This window comes from Amphiura filiformis, chromosome 11 (genome assembly GCF_039555335.1).
Source record: "Amphiura filiformis chromosome 11, Afil_fr2py, whole genome shotgun sequence".
Classification (NCBI taxonomy): domain Eukaryota; kingdom Metazoa; phylum Echinodermata; class Ophiuroidea; order Amphilepidida; family Amphiuridae; genus Amphiura; species Amphiura filiformis.
In genome coordinates, this window is record NC_092638.1 from 16,394,703 (window position 1) to 16,413,696 (window position 18,994).

Below are 18,994 nucleotides of genomic sequence, written 5' to 3' on the forward strand. Positions count from 1 at the left end.
GTATGACTGTATCCAGTGCTCCATTAGTACCACAGGGGAAGGCTTTTATAGGTGACCGATACTCAGGGTCAGCTCTTATATGAGACAGGTACTCTCAAGTAGCAGGAGAAATTAAAGTAAGTACACTTTGTTAATGTGTTATCCAATCCTGTACCATCTGGGGGTATGACGGTATCCAATGCTCCATTAGTACCCCAGGGGAAGGCTTTTATAGGAGACCGGTACTCAGGGTCAGCTCTTATATGAGACAGGTACTCTCAAGTAGCAGGAGAAATTAAAGTAAGTACACTTTGTTAATGTGTCATCCAATCCTGTACCATCTGGGGGTATGACGGTATCCAGTGCTCCATTAGTACCCCAGGGGAAGGCTTTTATAGGTGACCGGTACTCAGGGTCAGCTCTTATATGAGACAGGTACTCTCAAGTAGCAGGAGAAATAAAAGTAAGTACACTTTGTTAATGTGTCATCCAATCCTGTACCATCTGGGGGTATGACTGTATCCAATGCTCCATTAGTACCCCAGGGGAAGGCTTTTATAGGTGACCGGTACTCAGGGTCAGCTCTTATATGAGACAGGTACTCTCAAGTAGCAGGAGAAATTAAAGTAAGTACACTTTGTTAATGTGTCATCCAATCCTGTACCATCTGGGGGTATGACTGTATCCAGTGCTCCATTAGTACCACAGGGGAAGGCTTTTATAGGTGACCGATACTCAGGGTCAGCTCTTATATGAGACAGGTACTCTCAAGTAGCAGGAGAAATTAAAGTAAGTACACTTAGTTAATGTGTTATCCAATCCTGTACCATCTGGGGGTATGACTGTATCCAGTGCTCCATTAGTACCACAGGGGAAGGCTTTTATAGGAGACCGATACTCAGGGTCAGCTCTTATAGGAGATAGGTACTCTCAAGTAGCAGGAGAAATAAAAGTAAGTACACTTAGTTAATGTGTTATCCAATCCTGTACCATCTGGGGGTATGACAGTATCCAGTGCTCCATTAGTACCCCAGGGAAGGCTTTTATAGGAGACCGATACTCGGGGTCAGCTCTTATAGGAGATAGGTACTCTCAAGTAGCAGGAGAAATAAAAGTAAGTACATTTTGTTAATGTGTTATCCAATCCTGTACCATCTGGGGGTATGACGGTATCCAGTGCTCCATTAGTACCACAGGGGATGGCTTTTATAGGAGACCGATACTCAGGGTCAGCTCTTATAGGAGATAGGTACTCTCAAGTAGCAGGAGAAATAAAAGTAAGTACATTTTGTTAATGTGTTATCCAATCCTGTACCATCTGGGGGTATGACGGTATCCAGTGCTCCATTAGTACCCCAGGGGATGGCTTTTATAGGTGACCGGTACTCAGGGTCAGCTCTTATAGGAGATAGGTACTCTCAAGTAGCAGGAGAGATAAAAGTAAGTACACTTTGTTAATGTGTGTTATCCAATCCTGTACCATCTGGGGGTATGACGGTATCCAGTGCTCCATTAGTACCCCAGGGGAAGGCTTTTATAGGAGACCGGTACTCAGGGTCAGCTCTTATAGGAGATAGGTACTCTCAAGTAGCAGGAGAAATAAAAGTAAGTACACTTAGTTAATGTGTTATCCAATCCTGTACCATCTGGGGTATGACGGTATCCAGTGCTCCATTAGTACCCCAGGGGAAGGCTTTTATAGGAGACCGGTACTCAGGGTCAGCTCTTATAGGAGACAGGTACACTCAAGTAGCAGGAGAAATAAAAGTAAGTACACTTTGTTAATGTGTCATCCAATCCTGTACCATCTGGGGGTATGACTGTATCCAGTGCTCCATTAGTACCACAGGGGAAGGCTTTTATAGGAGACCGATACTCAGGGTCAGCTCTTATAGGAGATAGGTACTCTCAAGTAGCAGGAGAAATAAAAGTAAGTACACTTTGTTAATGTGTTATCCAATCCTGTACCATCTGGGGTATGGCGGTATCCAGTGCTCCATTAGTACCACAGGGAAGGCTTTTATAGGAGACCGATACTCAGGGTCAGCTCTTATAGGAGATAGGTACTCTCAAGTAGCAGGAGAAATAAAAGTAAGTACACTTTGTAATGTGTCATCCAATCCTGTACCATCTGGGGGTATGACGGTATCCAGTGCTCCATTAGTACCCCAGGGGAAGGCTTTTATAGGAGACCGATACTCAGGTTCAGCTCTTATAGGAGATAGGTACTCTCAAGTAGCAGGAGAAATAAAAGTAAGTACACTTTGTTAATGTGTTATCCAATCCTGTACCATCTGGGGTATGACTGTATCCAGTGCTCCATTAGTACCCCAGGGAAGGCTTTATAGGAGACAGATACTCAGGGTCAGCTCTTATAGGAGATAGGTACACTCAAGTAGCAGGAGAAATAAAAGTAAGTACACTTTGTTAATGTGTTATCCAATCCTGTACCATCTGGGGTATGACGGTATCCAGTGCTCCATTAGTACCCCAGGGGAAGGCTTTTATAGGTGACAGGTACTCAGGATCAGCTCTTATAGGAGATAGGTACTCTCAAGTAGCAGGAGAAATAAAAGTAAGTACACTTTGTAATGTGTCATCCAATCCTGTACCATCTGGGGGATGACGGTATCCAGTGCTCCATTAGTACCCCAGGGGAAGGCTTTTATAGGAGACAGATACTCAGGGTCAGCTCTTATAGGAGATAGGTACTCTCAAGTAGCAGGAGAAATAAAAGTAAGTACACTTTGTAATGTGTCATCCAATCCTGTACCATCTGGGGGTATGACTGTATCCAGTGCTCCATTAGTACCCCAGGGGAAGGCTTTTATAGGTGACCGATACTCAGGGTCAGCTCTTATAGGAGATAGGTACACTCAAGTAGCAGGAGAAATAAAAGTAAGTACACTTTGTTAATGTGTCATCCAATCCTGTACCATCTGGGGGTATGACGGTATCCAGTGCTCCATTAGTACCCCAGGGGAAGGCTTTTATAGGAGACCGGTACAGGGTCAGCTCTTATAGGAGATAGGTACTCTCAAGTAGCAGGAGAAATAAAAGTAAGTACACTTTGTAATGTGTCATCCAATCCTGTACCATCTGGGGGTATGACGGTGTCCAGTGCTCCATTAGTACCCCAGGGGAAGGCTTTTATAGGCGACAGGTACTCAGGATCAGCTCTTATAGGAGATAGGTACACTCAAGTAGCAGGAGAAATAAAAGTAAGTACACTTTGTTAATGTGTTATCCAATCCTGTACCATCTGGGGTATGGACGGTATCCAGTGCTCCATTAGTACCCCAGGGGAAGGCTTTTATAGGAGACCGATACTCAGGTTCAGCTCTTATAGGAGATAGGTACTCTCAAGTAGCAGGAGAAATAAAAGTAAGTACACTTTGTAATGTGTCATCCAATCCTGTACCATCTGGGGGTATGACGGTATCCAGTGCTCCATTAGTACCACAGGGGAAAGCTTTTATAGGAGACAGATACTCAGGGTCAGCTCTTATAGGAGATAGGTACTCTCAAGTAGCAGGAGAAATTAAAGTAAGTACACTTTGTTAATGTGTTATCCAATCCTGTACCATCTGGGGTATGACAGTATCCAGTGCTTTATTAGTACCCGGGGGGAAGGCTTTTATAGGCGACAGGTACTCGGGGTCAGCTCTTATAGGAGATAGGTACACTCAAGTAGCAGGAGAAATAAAAGTAAGTACACTTTGTTAATGTGTCATCCAATCCTGTACCATCTGGGGGTATGACGGTATCCAGTGCTCCATTAGTACCCCAGGGGAAGGCTTTTATAGGAGACCGATACTCAGGGTCAGCTCTTATAGGAGATAGGTACTCTCAAGTAGCAGGAGAGATAAAAGTAAGTACACTTTGTTAATGTGTCATCCAATCCTGTACCATCTGGGGGGATGACGGTATCCAGTGCTCCATTAGTACCACAGGGGAAGGCTTTTATAGGAGACCGATACTCAGGGTCAGCTCTTATAGGAGATAGGTACTCTCAAGTAGCAGGAGAAATAAAAGTAAATACACTTTATTAATGTGTTATCCAATCCTGTACCATCTGGGGGTATGACGGTATCCAGTGCTCCATTAGTACCCCAGGGGAAGGCTTTTATAGGAGACCGATACTCAGGTTCAGCTCTTATAGGAGATAGGTACTCTCAAGTAGCAGGAGAAATAAAAGTAAGTACACTTTGTTAATGTGTCATCCAATCCTGTACCATCTGGGGGTATGACAGTATCCAGTGCTCCATTAGTACCCCAGGGGAAGGCTTTTATAGGAGACCGATACTCAGGATCAGCTCTTATAGGAGATAGGTACACTCAAGTAGCAGGAGAAATAAAAGTAAGTACACTTTGTTAATGTGTCATCCAATCCTGTACCATCTGGGGGTATGACGGTGTCCAGTGCTCCATTAGTACCCCAGGGGAAGGCTTTTATAGGAGACCGATACTCAGGTTCAGCTCTTATAGGAGATAGGTACTCTCAAGTAGCAGGAGAAATAAAAGTAAGTACACTTTGTTAATGTGTTATCCAATCCTGTACCATCTGGGGGTATGACGGTATCCAGTGCTCCATTAGTACCCCAGGGGAAGGCTTTTATAGGAGACCGATACTCAGGGTCAGCTCTTATAGGAGATAGGTACACTCAAGTAGCAGGAGAAATAAAAGTAAGTACACTTTGTTAATGTGTTATCCAATCCTGTACCATCTGGGGGTATGACTGTATCCAGTGCTCCATTAGTACCCAGGGAAAGGCGTTTATAGGAGACCGATACTCTGGGTCAGCTCTTATAGGAGATAGGTACTCTCAAGTAGCAGGAGAAATAAAAGTAAGTACACTTTGTTAATGTGTCATCCAATCCTGTACCATCTGGGGGTATGACGGTATCCAGTGCTCCATTAGTACCACAGGGGAAGGCTTTTATAGGAGACCGATACTCAGGTTCAGCTCTTATATGAGACAGGTACTCTCAAGTAGCAGGAGAAATAAAAGTAAGTACACTTTGTTAATGTGTCATCCAATCCTGTACCATCTGGGGGTATGACGGTATCCAGTGCTCCATTAGTACCCCAGGGGAAGGCTTTTATAGGAGACAGATACTCAGGGTCAGCTCTTATAGGAGATAGGTACTCTCAAGTAGCAGGAGAAATAAAAGTAAGTACACTTTGTTAATGTGTTATCCAATCCTGTACCATCTGGGGGTATGACGGTATCCAGTGCTCCATTAGTACCCCAGGGGAAGGCTTTTATAGGCGACAGGTACTCAGGATCAGCTCTTATAGGAGATAGGTACACTCAAGTAGCAGGAGAAATTAAAGTAAGTACACTTTGTTAATGTGTCATCCAATCCTGTACCATATCTGGGGGTATGACGGTATCCAGTGCGCCATTAGTACCCCAGGGGAAAGCTTTTATAGGAGACCGATACTCAGGATCAGCTCTTATAGGAGATAGGTAATCTCAAGTAGCAGGAGAAATAAAAGTAAGTACATCACATGGTGAATGTAGTGTTATGCATATATTGCTTTTAATTGAATTAAAATACATAGCAGAATTCCACTGAGTCAAGATTCTCCTATGCTTATACCTCTGGTGGTGTTTTCAGCACCGTTGGATGTGCTAGTGGCTACACTGTGATAGTCACCCTGTTGTAGCAACATCGAGTCTTTTAAGTATCCCTTTCCAGCAGGAACTGGCATAATTCATCTTGAAAAGTTGGGGTTGATCTGAATTTCCAAAAAATGGCTGAAAAGAACAATAGGCCATATTGCCAAAAAAGTGTGTATGGGGGACAGGTTCCCCCTGTTCTCCCCAGGATGAAGACCTATACTAGTTGGAAATCACTGTTGCCTGTGTTACTTAGAAATAAGCACAAATTTTCAAGGGCCATTCCAGCCTAAATGGGACTGAAAATCTACGGAACCAATGCCAATTTTCAAGGCCAGAGCGCCTTTAAAATTGACATATTATGTAACAGTTTGTTTAAAGAATAAAGCATATATATCTAATGGTTATTACCAGCAGTGTTGGCAAAGGTCTGAAAATCTACAGGTGGTTCGGTTTGAGAAAGTTACTCATATGTGACACGATCAAGGGAAGTTAGTCGGATGTCGCTAATATTGATTTTGAAATATTGGTAAAGAAAGTGTTCAAATTCTTTTGTTTTATATTGTTTCAACAATTGATAAATTGACGTAACTTCTCAAATGAAAGTCGTATCAACATGGGGTTTTCAGTTTCTGAAAGCTCTAAATGTCCCCTTTAGAAACCTATGTAAAACTCATTTTCGACTAGGGTCGACATGTGACTCATTCCCCTTGATCATGTCACATATTTGTATACACATGTGTTTTATTTATCCAGGATGACAATAGGCATGCTCATGACTGGAAGCGTTGCTTAGAAAGCTGTTATACATCCATCAAGAAAGCCAACAATGTCTTCAATGGCATCAGCAGCTCCACTGTGTGTAATGAAGTGATACGATCTACAGAAGGCTCAGATTACTTAACAGGTATGTGTGGTCAGCAAAATGCGTGGGTTATTTGCTGTAAAAGTGATGATGTAACAGGATTAACTACCATAGCAATAGAAGAACACAATTTTTGAATATACCGCCCTGCACTACAAGCAGGTTGCGCTCATCACCTGTGTATGTCTGCAATCATAGATTGAATACAATACCGCTCTTTTCAAAGATACTAATATTACAGGTGCAGGTGATCAGCATGATTTGAATATTCTATAGAATTACAATCCATGTCTTTATCCCTGTTCTTTGAAATCTATGGTTCAATGCAGAGGTACCGCATGAATGTTGTACTGCAGGGCGATATATTCAAAAATTGCATTCATCAATAAAGGCCCTGCATGCTTTTATCGATTGGCTCCAAACAAAGGATTTGAACCGGTGCCCTTCACCGTAATCATGGCGCACTGCAGTCCATTCAATCAAATGTCATCAACCTATTTGATTGTAGTGCATTTGTTATATGTGTGAGACGAACTGTCGCGGTAGATTGTAATCATGCTTTTGTTGAATGCATTTGAGTAGTCAGCCATATTTACGGTATGATACATCATATATGCACAACCTCTATTTCTATGGTAGTTAATCCTGTTAATCATCACTTCTACGGTGAATTCCAGTTGCAATCCATACACCCCAAATGGAAAACATGACTTGAATCTCCCACACAAGGAGTGTAGATTTCAAATGGAGTCACCCATTCAGGTAATCCCATTTGAAATTCACACTCCCTGTGTTTTATGTCTTCCATATAGGGACTGTTTGGATTGCGGAGTTGTAGTTTAAGGTGATCAAAAACAAGCGGATATCTCTCTACAACAAAGCAGATGGATAGCTTCCAAACCCAACCACCATTCGGACGCCCTGGTAGAGCCAGCGCTTTAAACCATGTTTTATTCCAAACAAAGGAAAAACTTTGAAATGCAAAAACCTTTAATCTGTCACTTATAAAGAGTTTAAATGTTATCTGAACTGTTTTGAAAGTAGACCCACTAGATGTTTGGTTAAAACTGAGAACATTCATTGAGAGGTTAAATGCTGTCTTCAAATTTGCTGGCACCAAATTCTCCAAATTGCTGGTTCAAGAGATCAATATTATTGCTCTTGTCAGCAGTGTAGACATAAGCGTTCAATGTGTCCTGAGTATGATTAGATAATCGGGTCATTTCCAGGATTTCAGTTGCAGTGGATTTATGTTGATTTGTGTTTGGAAAAGGTGAAAATTACGTAACTTTCCAAGATAGCTGTTTCTTTGGTTTACAATATGAATATATGGACTTTGACAGAATTTCGATCAAGCCATAATTTTAAGTTAATTACAATTTAATTGTTACTTCCACAGCTGTTATAGAGATTTATAGAGTGGCCTGTCGCATTGTAACGTCAATGAAAGCTATGGGTAAGTGGAATAAGAAAGATTCAAAAGAAAAAAAGGAGTGATAAAACATGTTTGATTATAAACTCTGATCAGCTCTTAATAGGTGGGGACTCATAACATCGTGGATTGATACAGAATGGCATACACGCAGCTAGGCGCAGCAGCACCTCATAAACCGCGCTGCGTGAATGACGATGCTTTTTGCGAATGTACTGGCGTGCGTAAGTTGGAACTTTATTGACTCGCGCAGTAACAAAAACCGAATAATTCCCGCCTATTAAGAGCTGATCATAGTATAGTAGAATTATCTTGAGGCTAACATTTGTCTTTCTGGAGCTGTGGTAGTCAGCAGCCTGCATCCACAAACCTTTCTTCCATAATTATAATAATAACAATGCGTATGCCTTATACTAGCTTCCAGAGAAGAATAACCCTCTCTTGCTCTAATGGGCGCACACCCTGTTAATGAGCGCATAGGAGGGGCATTGTGTTCCCATTCATGCATGCCGCATTGCACCAAATGAAGCTTTTACTTGCTTTGACACCCAATCAGAAGATCAGATTATCGGTCTGTTGTTACGATTGTGGAATAATTGAATTAACCAATCAGAACCTCACTTCCGTGTTTACACTCCGAACATGCTAAAAGGTAAACAAGTGCCATTCTTCTCTGAAAGCAATTGTAATGAACCCCTAAATAATAATAATCCTCATAATGTTTGTACAGGTGCAGAGACAGAAGACTTACAAGAGTTAGAAAAAGACATAGATTTGGTGTGGAATAACCTGTCAGCATTCTTAGCAGCTAGTCCATTACAGGTGGGTATATATATGTTGGGGCAATTTTAATTTTAAAAAAGTTGTCTCGAATTTAATTCAAGCACCACTTTTAACTGCAAGTTTGGTTTAGGTGCTGTGAATGTTGTAATATTTATACAGTTACATTGGCTTGATTTTCAAGTTCCATGCTTGGATTTTTATCATACTTTATCTTTATCTATTTGCTTACAAAATATATGGAAAATCAAAGCTTCTTTCAAAGAGATCAATTTGGGCATTTAAAAAGTATACAGAGAAAGTGAAAGTCATGAGTAGGAAAAAAGTAGATAAATTGTGGCTCAAAGTTTATAAACATGTAATACACATGGAGATAAAATGTGTGGCTGTCATATCAGCGACTAATAGGAACGTTTTTGGAGCTGCACCAAAATGACAGTGTTCTCCAAAACTAATGCTAATAGTTGTTGGAGCAAATGCCATAATTAGCATTACTACCAAAGCGTTTTAAGTTGAAGAGAGGGATTTTGTGTACATTTTCAATGACAGGTGCATTTCTATTATGGTACTGCAAAGCAAATTTGGATACTTCCTTCAGGTGCTGTGGACATGCATTTGACAATTTTGTTTCCCTCATTTCAGCCTGACGATGGGTCATTTGTGTTCAAGACAGCCGTACTAAGACCAGAACCAGGGAACAACGACCGTGCATGTGGCGTATGTCTCCTGAATGTTGACTCGCGTAGTAAAGCCTTTGATCACTCCAAAGACAATCACAAGCTAAGTTACGGAGGCAGACAGTATCATGCGACGTGTGCTAATTTATGGGTTAATATGGTAGACTCAATATTGCCTGCGTTACCACTTGATGCACTGTTGTGATAATATGTTGTATAGAGACAGAGGTAATGCTGACAGTGATGTAAATCTTCCAGAAATTACTGGAATTCTGTAAATCCCCCCCCCTCAATTTTTTTTGTTTTTTTGCATTTCCGGAATTGGATGATAATAATTGGTCATAAAAATAACCAAAAACATTTTTTAGGAGGGGGGATACTCTGCAGCCTATTCCCCGGACAGACCCCTCTAAATGTTCAATACCACACACAAGCCCTCAGCCACCTGTCCAAGGACCAGATGGTTTTCAGGAAATTGATATGCTGCCCATTTACATTTCTGATGCTGAAATTCCATATGTATGTTACTGTGAGCATATGGCTGTAGGCCACATCTAGCTATGTGGTATGGCTGAGTGAATGAGAGCCTGGGTCTGAGGTGGAAGGGCTCTGGGATGGTAACCTTTTTTGAGGAATGGGGAGGGTGAAGACAGAGCCAATAATACATTGAGAACTTGTAATGTAAATATTGGGATCGGCAGTATCCCCCTGCATTTCTTCCTTAACCATGAGAACCAAGTATAGCTATTTCGCTAGTAATCTGATAGTTTATACAACAGCAGGAGTAGGCAGAGATCTGAATGCAATTTGATTGAAAAAAGGTTGCTATCCCAAGGACTAAGTAAATGATATCTGGTTTCATTTTCATTCTGTCAAAAAAATATGGTCGAACAACCAAATATTTTTGATTACAAGTAATATTTTAACTATTGTCTATGTATGCTTGTGAGAAATCATGTACTCTGCAAATGTTATAGCACAACCAATCAACAAAATGGTGTCAAAAATGGCAAGTATTGCATGTGAAATACAAAATCACCTCAATTTGACATGAAAACTGACAGGAACTTCGGTAAATTTTACATAACTTCAGAATTAACCGTAACTAAAGATGTACATTTTTTACTTGGCCTAAGCTATGGGTTGACTTGGTATAACTGGAATGACCAGTCGAGTTAGCTATATGATAGGTGTCACAGAGACATGGGAAGGGATAAACTCCCTTCTGTTTAATGTTCAGAGACCAGAGATCATTTATTGATCAAAAGCAATGATACCCTGCATGTATGTACAACATGACACGGAAGCTTCATCAGGCATGTTTTACCAATCATGTCATTGTTTTGTGACAAAAGTTTTAAAGCATAAAGAACATGTACATAATTTTTCTACACCCTACCTCTGCATTGATGCAATGATATGGCTCTCATAGAAATAGAATGTATATTTTATACATCCAATGTTGTTGTCCCTGTTACAAACACATCTCGGTATATATATCTGTATGGTAAATATCTCAATACTCTTTTTGAGTGACAGTTTAAATCTCCTGTGCTTGTTCACATCTCATATTTTACAAGCTGAATCTTATTCCTGCATATCTGAGCTTTGTGATCACCAAGTTAATTTTTGTTTGTAACAGTAACATTTTAGTGATTCTCACTTTGTTAACACAAGGTGTCCCCTAGTCTCTATACCATTGCAAAGCTATATACAAGACAAGTATCTCTGGGAAGGAAGAGAAAATAACACAAATTGAGAACATCCAGTACATTGTTACCAAACTTTGGCCTAAAAAAGATTTGTATTGCCCTTTTTGACCAACCCAAAAAAATAGGATCAACCCTGACTTTTTAGCTTTTAAGGGCAATACAATTTGTTTAGGCCTTACTATTAGCAATATTCCAGGTACTTAACGAGCTTGGTCTCTCTAAGGGTACAAAAGCCTGGTAAATGAGGAGTTTGTCCTTCTTGGAGGAGAGAAGGGGTCCAAAAGGAGCTGATTTGATAAGTGTCATTCTTCCTGGCCCAACTTCACCCCAAAATAGTTAGCATACTAGAAATTGAGCCCTAAGTAAGAAATCATTGAACCTTTGATCAAATGAGATTTTTATTGTGATTATTTAAAGCCATAATGTACGATCTTATAATATGAAATTGGTTATTTTTTTCAAACCTGATTTTTTGTTGTTGCATATTTGTAATGTTTACACATGTCCCAACTTGCACTTAAATGGAATCGGCCAAATTTGTTGTCTTTGTAGGTCAACAGAGCAAAGTTCGACATATTATCATAATTTAAAACATTATGATAATATCTCCTCCCATAGAACTGCATGTTAAATGGCCAAAATAACCAGTGGGATTTCTTTCAATTTACCTTGTTAATTCAACTTACAATGGACAGCAACCCTTCCTGGCAGTTATTACTAATACTATTTCAACATTTTGAATAAAGAATGACAAAATTAAAATTTGACGGAAATCGTACATTAAGGCTTTAATGTGTAGATACATTGGGCTATTCCAGTTGAAATCCTTACACCCCATATGGAAGACATGACCTTAATCTCCCACACAGTGATGTAGATTTTAGGTAGAATAACCCATTTGAAATTCACACTCCCTGTGTGGAATATTAAGGTCATGTCTTCCATAGGGGTGTATGGATTTCAAATGGAATAGCCCAATATTGAAAGATGATCATGTTTCATTAAGAAATGCAAAAATTTGAAATAGATTGACTACCTGCATTTTATGTTCTTTCTTACCGCAGGTAACAGGAATGAAAGGTCAAGTTTACTTTGTTTTTAAGTAATACTTTTAAAGTCATTTGAATTGATAAAATAGATGGTTTAAAATTTACTGAGGCTGGTAATGTAAGTTCACTTTCATAATTTTACACATTTTACAAAAATCAGGCTACCTATTTGGGACTGCCATCCATTCACATGAATAATGATATTTTATGTATACCGATCAGTGATATCATAAAATTTGTTGATCTATATAATTGTTAAATCTTATTTGAAGTAGTAAAGACCAAAACTGATACACTATATTGTACTTATAATATAATTATATACTGATTTTAAACCCCATGCTTTGGCCTGCACATATATTATGTATGCTCATGTCACACCAATTATACTGTCAGTATAAAAATCAATGCGCTTTATTTTTTTTGTTATTTGGAGGTTTTACAACTGTGCATTGGTAATTTGGAGGGCATTGTGAAAAATCTAAACATTTTGCCAAAGCAAAATGTTTAGATTTTTCACAATGCCTGACATATTACCGATGCAAAGCCATTAACCTCATTCATAACCCGATCCAATCATTTTTATTTATTTGCCAAAACACAAACGCTGAACACAGTTACTAATAATAAATATTCAACAGTGGACCTCTGCGTCGTCAGCGTAAATAGTAGTAATCTTCGCGTGTGCCATGATGTGCGTTGAACAAACTGCGAGAGCGCTGGCTGCCGTATTTGGTTTGCGCGCTACCATATTGGCACAGATTGTGATTTGCACATCTGTTATTGGTCGTCCTGTTTTAGCCTGATCGATTTTTGGAAAGGCAAAACATAAAAATTGTTTATTTTTGAGGAAAATTGTGTGTTCAAAGTGAAAAGTTGAAAGTGACCATGTATCGCATATATCAATGAAGTTATGAATATGTATTGTAAACCATGCCAGTGTAGATTATGATTTGTAATTCCATATTATTGAATATGTTTTGCATAGCTTACAAATGTTTTCCAGCTAGAAACCACCAAAACATATGAGTTTAAATAGAAGCTCCTGTATCATGTCCACAAGATCTTTTACTCCATATTTTATGCCACTGGCCAGATTTTGTCATATAGGAAACATTTTGTAAAACTGTCATCTTTGAGCACCCTGGCCGCTAAGAAATTTATAGAAATATTTCAGTATATACCTGTATATTAGCTATGTGCATGATCTTTTAAAGTGATATCTTTGATGTAATCAATTTTAATCTCAACTACCATAAAATGGTTCATAGCATATGATCAATAGCCTCCCATGAACAAATTGGGTATTCCAGTTGAAATCCAGACACACGCTGTGGTAGACATGACCTTTATCTACCGCACAGGGATGTAGATTGGAGCACCCATTCTGGTAACTCCATTTGACATTTGCACTCACTGTGTGGGAGATTAAGGATTAAGGTCATGTCTTTCATTGGGGATGGATTTCAAATGGAATAACCCAGTCTGTGCATCAACTATAATTAGTTCCAAAGTTTTGTGTTTAAAACGTACCAAAAATATGCAGTACTGTATTATTATTATTTATATGTAATTATGTATATGTGCTCAAATACCAAACTTATATTTCATGAACCAATGGTTGTTGAGGATGGTCCTTAAAGCCATATTGTAACATTTGCTGAGGAGGACACACTCAATATTTTTCAAAATTCTGGTTTTTACACGATTGTAATGCATTTTAGTATTATACCCTGCAAAAATCAAGACTTGAGGTGCTGTGTGCTGTACAAAATCCGAGATTTTGAATAAAACAACTGAATAAGACCTTTGATTATTACAATCGAAATATTAGTTGCATGCCTCGACGCGATGTTCAGAACACTGTACGTACATGGCGGTGCAGGATCAAAAAGACCGAAGTTGGTTACGTTTGATGGAGTGGCTCCGACTGGTGACATGGGCTGGTATAAAAAAAATAGGCATTTTCTTTGTATTTCCTAATCTGTGCCAAAATTATACAGGGACATATCTGACAATGAAAACTATTATTTTGTGGAAAAGAAATACAAATATATTTTGTTTCTATGGAAATGTAACAATATGGCTTTAAAGCTAAGCAATCACTACTTTACATGATGTTATTGTAAGAAAAGGGGCATTTGAGTGCGAAACATATTTTAAATGTTTTGTGAACCACAGTGTTATTTTGATAGGGATTGTGTGCCAATTGATTTTTACTCAAAGAGTAGATTGACCTTTTCTTAAAAGATAATTCTTTGTGATTAGACCTGTGATGTCGTCATGCCGATGCGCACATCATTACTGCACACTTCACAGCTTTCAAATACGCAGTAACGATGTTCGCTAAACGGTGTGCACTTCGGCGTGATGTCAAATGACGACATCTCGGGTCTAATCGCAAAGGATTATTGGAACCGAAAAGGTCAATTGATTCAACATTGATATCATGAAAGTTGATAGCGAGTGTTTTCTGTGAAAGCTGTTTTGTAAAATGTAATTTCTTCTCTGCAAAGCAAATTGGTGAGAGGACCTTTTTGAATGAGACATAAACAAATTTGTTTGGGTCATAAACCTCTCATATTATTCTACTGTAATGTTAGTAAATGTTGTTTATGACCTGGACAGCCCAGAAAATTGTAAATGTGTTGTAAATGTTACAAATATGTATAGATAGTCATCATTTATGTGAAAATAAAGTGCAATATCATTAATGTTATTCTGGTTTGGTTATATCACAATTATTTGAGTAGGTTATCCAGACTTTACCATGTGTGAAGAGCAATATAGTGTCCTTTTGGATTGTTTATCTACCGTATTGTTTGTAATAAACGCCCCGGGGGCGTTGCATTTTTCCAAAAGGGGGGCGTTTATTGGAAGTGAATTGTCAGTGAAAAAAGCTTAAAAATCGGGTTCAATTTCCCGATGGTGCTCCTATTATGGATTCACGACTATACATGATGGCGGCGCCCACGGAAAATGATAGTTTTTGTGGGAAATACAACAAAATTACTCCTGTAAGTGCATGGAATTAGTGAAATTCTACCATAATTAGGCAATAAAATGGATGGGAGTTGAGTCATAATATGTTTTGTCCATTCAATATAGCGATCGTGACTGACATGACTGATGCAAGTTTTAAGCTTACCTACACGATATATGGCATGGAAATGTTTGCATTTTTGTCAATTTTTCACAGAAAAATTGGAGGGGGGCGTTTATTACAAACAATACGGTATCTACTGCTGAAATTGGTATTGATAAAGTAGCTATCTACTGCCGATATTGGTATTGTTAAAGTAGATATCTACTGATTGGTATTGATGAAGTAGCTATATACTTCTGCTGATATTAAGGGTATTGATGAAGTAGCTGTCTATTGCTGATATTGATGAAGTAGCTATCTACTGCTGATACTGATATTGATAAAGTGGCTATCTACTGCTGATATTGATATTGGTGAAGTAACTGTCTACTGCCGATATTGGTATTGTTAAAGTAGATATCTACTGCTGAAATTGGTATTGATAAAGTAGCTATCTACTGCCGATATTGGTATTGTTAAAGTAGATATCTACTGCTGAAATTGGTATTGATAAAGTAGCTATCTACTGCCGATATTGGTATTGTTAAAGTAGATATCTACTGCTGAAATTGGTATTGATAAAGTAGCTATCTACTGCCGATATTGGTATTGTTAAAGTAGATATCTACTGCTGAAATTGGTATTGATAAAGTAGCTATCTACTGCCGATATTGGTATTGATAAAGTAGCTATCTACTGCTGAAATTGGTATTGATAAAGTAGCTATCTACTGCTGAAATTGGTATTGATAAAGTAGCTATCTACTGCTGAAATTGGTATTGATAAAGTAGCTATCTACTGCTGAAATTGGTATTGATAAAGTAGCTATCTACTGCTGAAATTGGTATTGATAAAGTAGCTATCTACTGCCGATATTGGTATTGTTAAAGTAGATATCTACTGCTGAAATTGGTATTGATAAAATAGCTATCTACTGCCGATATTGGTATTGTTAAAGTAGATATCTACTGCTGAAATTGGTATTGATAAAGTAGCTATCTACTGCCGATATTGGTATTGTTAAAGTAGATATCTACTGCTTGGTATTGATGAAGTAGCTATATACTTCTGCTGATATTAAGGGTATTGATGAAGTAGCTGTCTATTGCTGATATTAATGAAGTAGCTATCTACTGCTGATACTGATATTGATAAAGTGGCTATCTACTGCTGATATTGATATTGGTGAAGTAACTGTCTACTGCTGGTATTGGTATTGACGAAGTAGCTATCTACTGCTGATATTGGTATTGATGAAGTAGCTATCTGTTGCTGATATTGATATTGATGAAGTAACTATCTACTGCTGATATTGGTATTGATGAAGTATCTATCTACTGCTGATATTGTTATTGATGAAGTAGCTATATAGACCCATTGCATATTGAGATTAATCGAGCAAATGAGTGAGCTATCTACTGCTGATATTGGTATTGATGGAAGTAGCTATATGCTTCTGCTGATACCAAGGGTATTGATGAAGTAGCTGTATACTGCTGATGTTGATGAAGTAGCTATCTACTGCTGATATTGATGAAATGGCTATCTACTGCTGATATTGATGAAGTAGCTATCTACTGCTGGTATTGGTATTGATGAAGTAGCTATCTACTGTTGATATTGGTATTGATGAAGTAGCTATCTACTGCTGATATTGCTATTGATGAAGTAGCTATCTGCTGTTGATACTGGTATTGATTAAGTAGCTATCTACTGTTGATATTGGTATTGATGAAGTAACTCTACTACTGATACTGATATTGTTGGAATAGCTATCTACTACTGATACTGGTATTGCTGGAATAGCTATCTACTGCTGAAATTGGAATTGAAGATGTGTATCTTCTGATATTTGTATGGCTGATAAAATAGCTATCTTCTGCTGATATTGGTATTGATGAAGTAGCTATATACTGCTGATATTGGTATCGATGAAGTAGCTATCTTCTGTTGATTTTGGTATTGTTGAAGTAGCTATCTACTGCTGATATTGGTATTGATGAAGTAACGATCTGCTGATATTGGTATTGCAGTAGTGATCTTCTGCTGATATTGTTTTTGATGAAGTAGCTATCCTCTGCTGATACTGGTATTGATGAAGTTGCTATCTACTGCTGATGTTGGTATTGATGAAGTAGCTATCTTCTGCTGATATTGGTATCGATGAAGTAGCTATCTACTGCTAATATTGGTATTGATGAAGTAGCTATCTACTGCTGATATTGGTATTGGTGAAGTAACTATCTACTAATATTGGTATTGATGAAGTAGCTATCTACTGCTGATATTGGTATTGGTGAAGTAACTATCTACTGCTAATATTGGTATTGATGAAGTAGCTGTGTACTGCTGATATTGATGAAGTAGCTATCTTCTGCTGATATTGGTATTGAAGTTGCTATCTACTGCTGATATTGGTATTGGTGAAGTAACTATCAACTGCTGATATTGGTATTGATGAAGTAGCTATCTACTGCTAATATTGGTATTGATGAAGTAGCTATCTACTGCTGATATTGATATCGATGAAGTAGCTATCTACTGCTAATATTGGTATTGATGAAGTAGCTATCTACTGCTGATATTGGTATTGGTGAAGTAACTATCTACTGCTAATATTGGTATTGATGAAGTAGCTGTCTACTGCTGATATTGATGAAGTAGCTATCTTCTGCTGATATTGGTATTGAAGTTGCTATCTACTGCTGATATTGGTATTGGTGAAGTAACTATCTACTGCTGATATTGGTATTGATGAAGTAGCTATCTACTGCTAATATTGGTATTGATGAAGTAGCTATCTACTGCTGATACTGATATTGATAAAGTGGCTATCTACTGCTGATATTGATATTGGTGAAGTAACTGTACTGCTGGTATTGATGAAGTAGCTATCTACTGCTGATATTGGTTTTGATAAAGTAGCTATCTACTGCTGTTATTGGTATTGGTAAAGTGGCTATCTACTGCTGATATTGATATTGGTGAAGTAACTGTACTGCTGGTATTGGTATTGATGAAGTAGCTATCTACTGCTGATATTGGTATTGATGAAGTAGCTATATACTTCTGCTGATATTAAGGGTATTGATGAAGTAGCTGTCTACTGCTGATATTGATGAAGTAGCTATCTACTGCTGATACTGATATTGATAAAGTGGCTATCTACTGCTGATATCGATATTGGTAAAGTAACTGTCTACTGCTGGTATTGGTATTGATGACGTTGCTATGTACTACTGATAATAGTATTCGTGATAAAGTGACTTGAAGTAGCTATCTACTGTTGATATTGGTATTGATGAAGTAGCTATCTACTGCTGATAATTGGTATTGATGAAATAGCTATCTACTGTTGATATTGGTATTGATGAAGTAGCTATCTACTGCTGATAATTGGTATTGATGAAATAGCTATCTACTGTTGATATTGGTATTGATGAAGTAGCTATCTACTGCTGATAATTGGTATTGATGAAATAGCTATCTACTGTTGATATTGGTATTGATGAAGTAGCTATATACTGCTGATATTGGTATTGATGAAGTAGCTATATACTGCTGATATTGGTATTGATGAAGTAGCTATTGCTATATACTTCTGCTGATACCAAGGGTATTGGAGAAGTAGCTGTATACTGCTGATATTGATGAAGTAGCTATCTGCTGCTGATACTTATATTGATGAAATGGCTATCTACTGCTGATATTGATGAAGTAGCTATCTGCTGCTGGTATTGGTATTGATGAAGTGGCTATCTACTGTTGATATTGGTATTGATAAAGTA

The 18,994-nt window shown here is 38.2% G+C and overlaps 1 protein-coding gene across 1 annotated transcript in view; it reads left to right on the forward strand.

Moving 5' to 3' along the window:
- LOC140163511 (uncharacterized) overlaps positions 1-14,840 on the forward strand; it is a 50,347-nt gene extending 35,507 nt beyond the window's left edge. The window contains 7 exon segments of the mRNA XM_072186825.1: positions 1,972-2,232; positions 2,635-2,877; positions 3,283-3,525; positions 6,363-6,513; positions 7,871-7,927; positions 8,634-8,725; positions 9,326-14,840. Of these exon segments, the coding sequence (XP_072042926.1) occupies positions 1,972-2,232; positions 2,635-2,877; positions 3,283-3,525; positions 6,363-6,513; positions 7,871-7,927; positions 8,634-8,725; positions 9,326-9,565 (1,287 nt within the window). The 3' untranslated portion in view covers positions 9,566-14,840.
- The last annotated feature ends 4,154 nt before the right edge of the window (positions 14,841-18,994 follow it).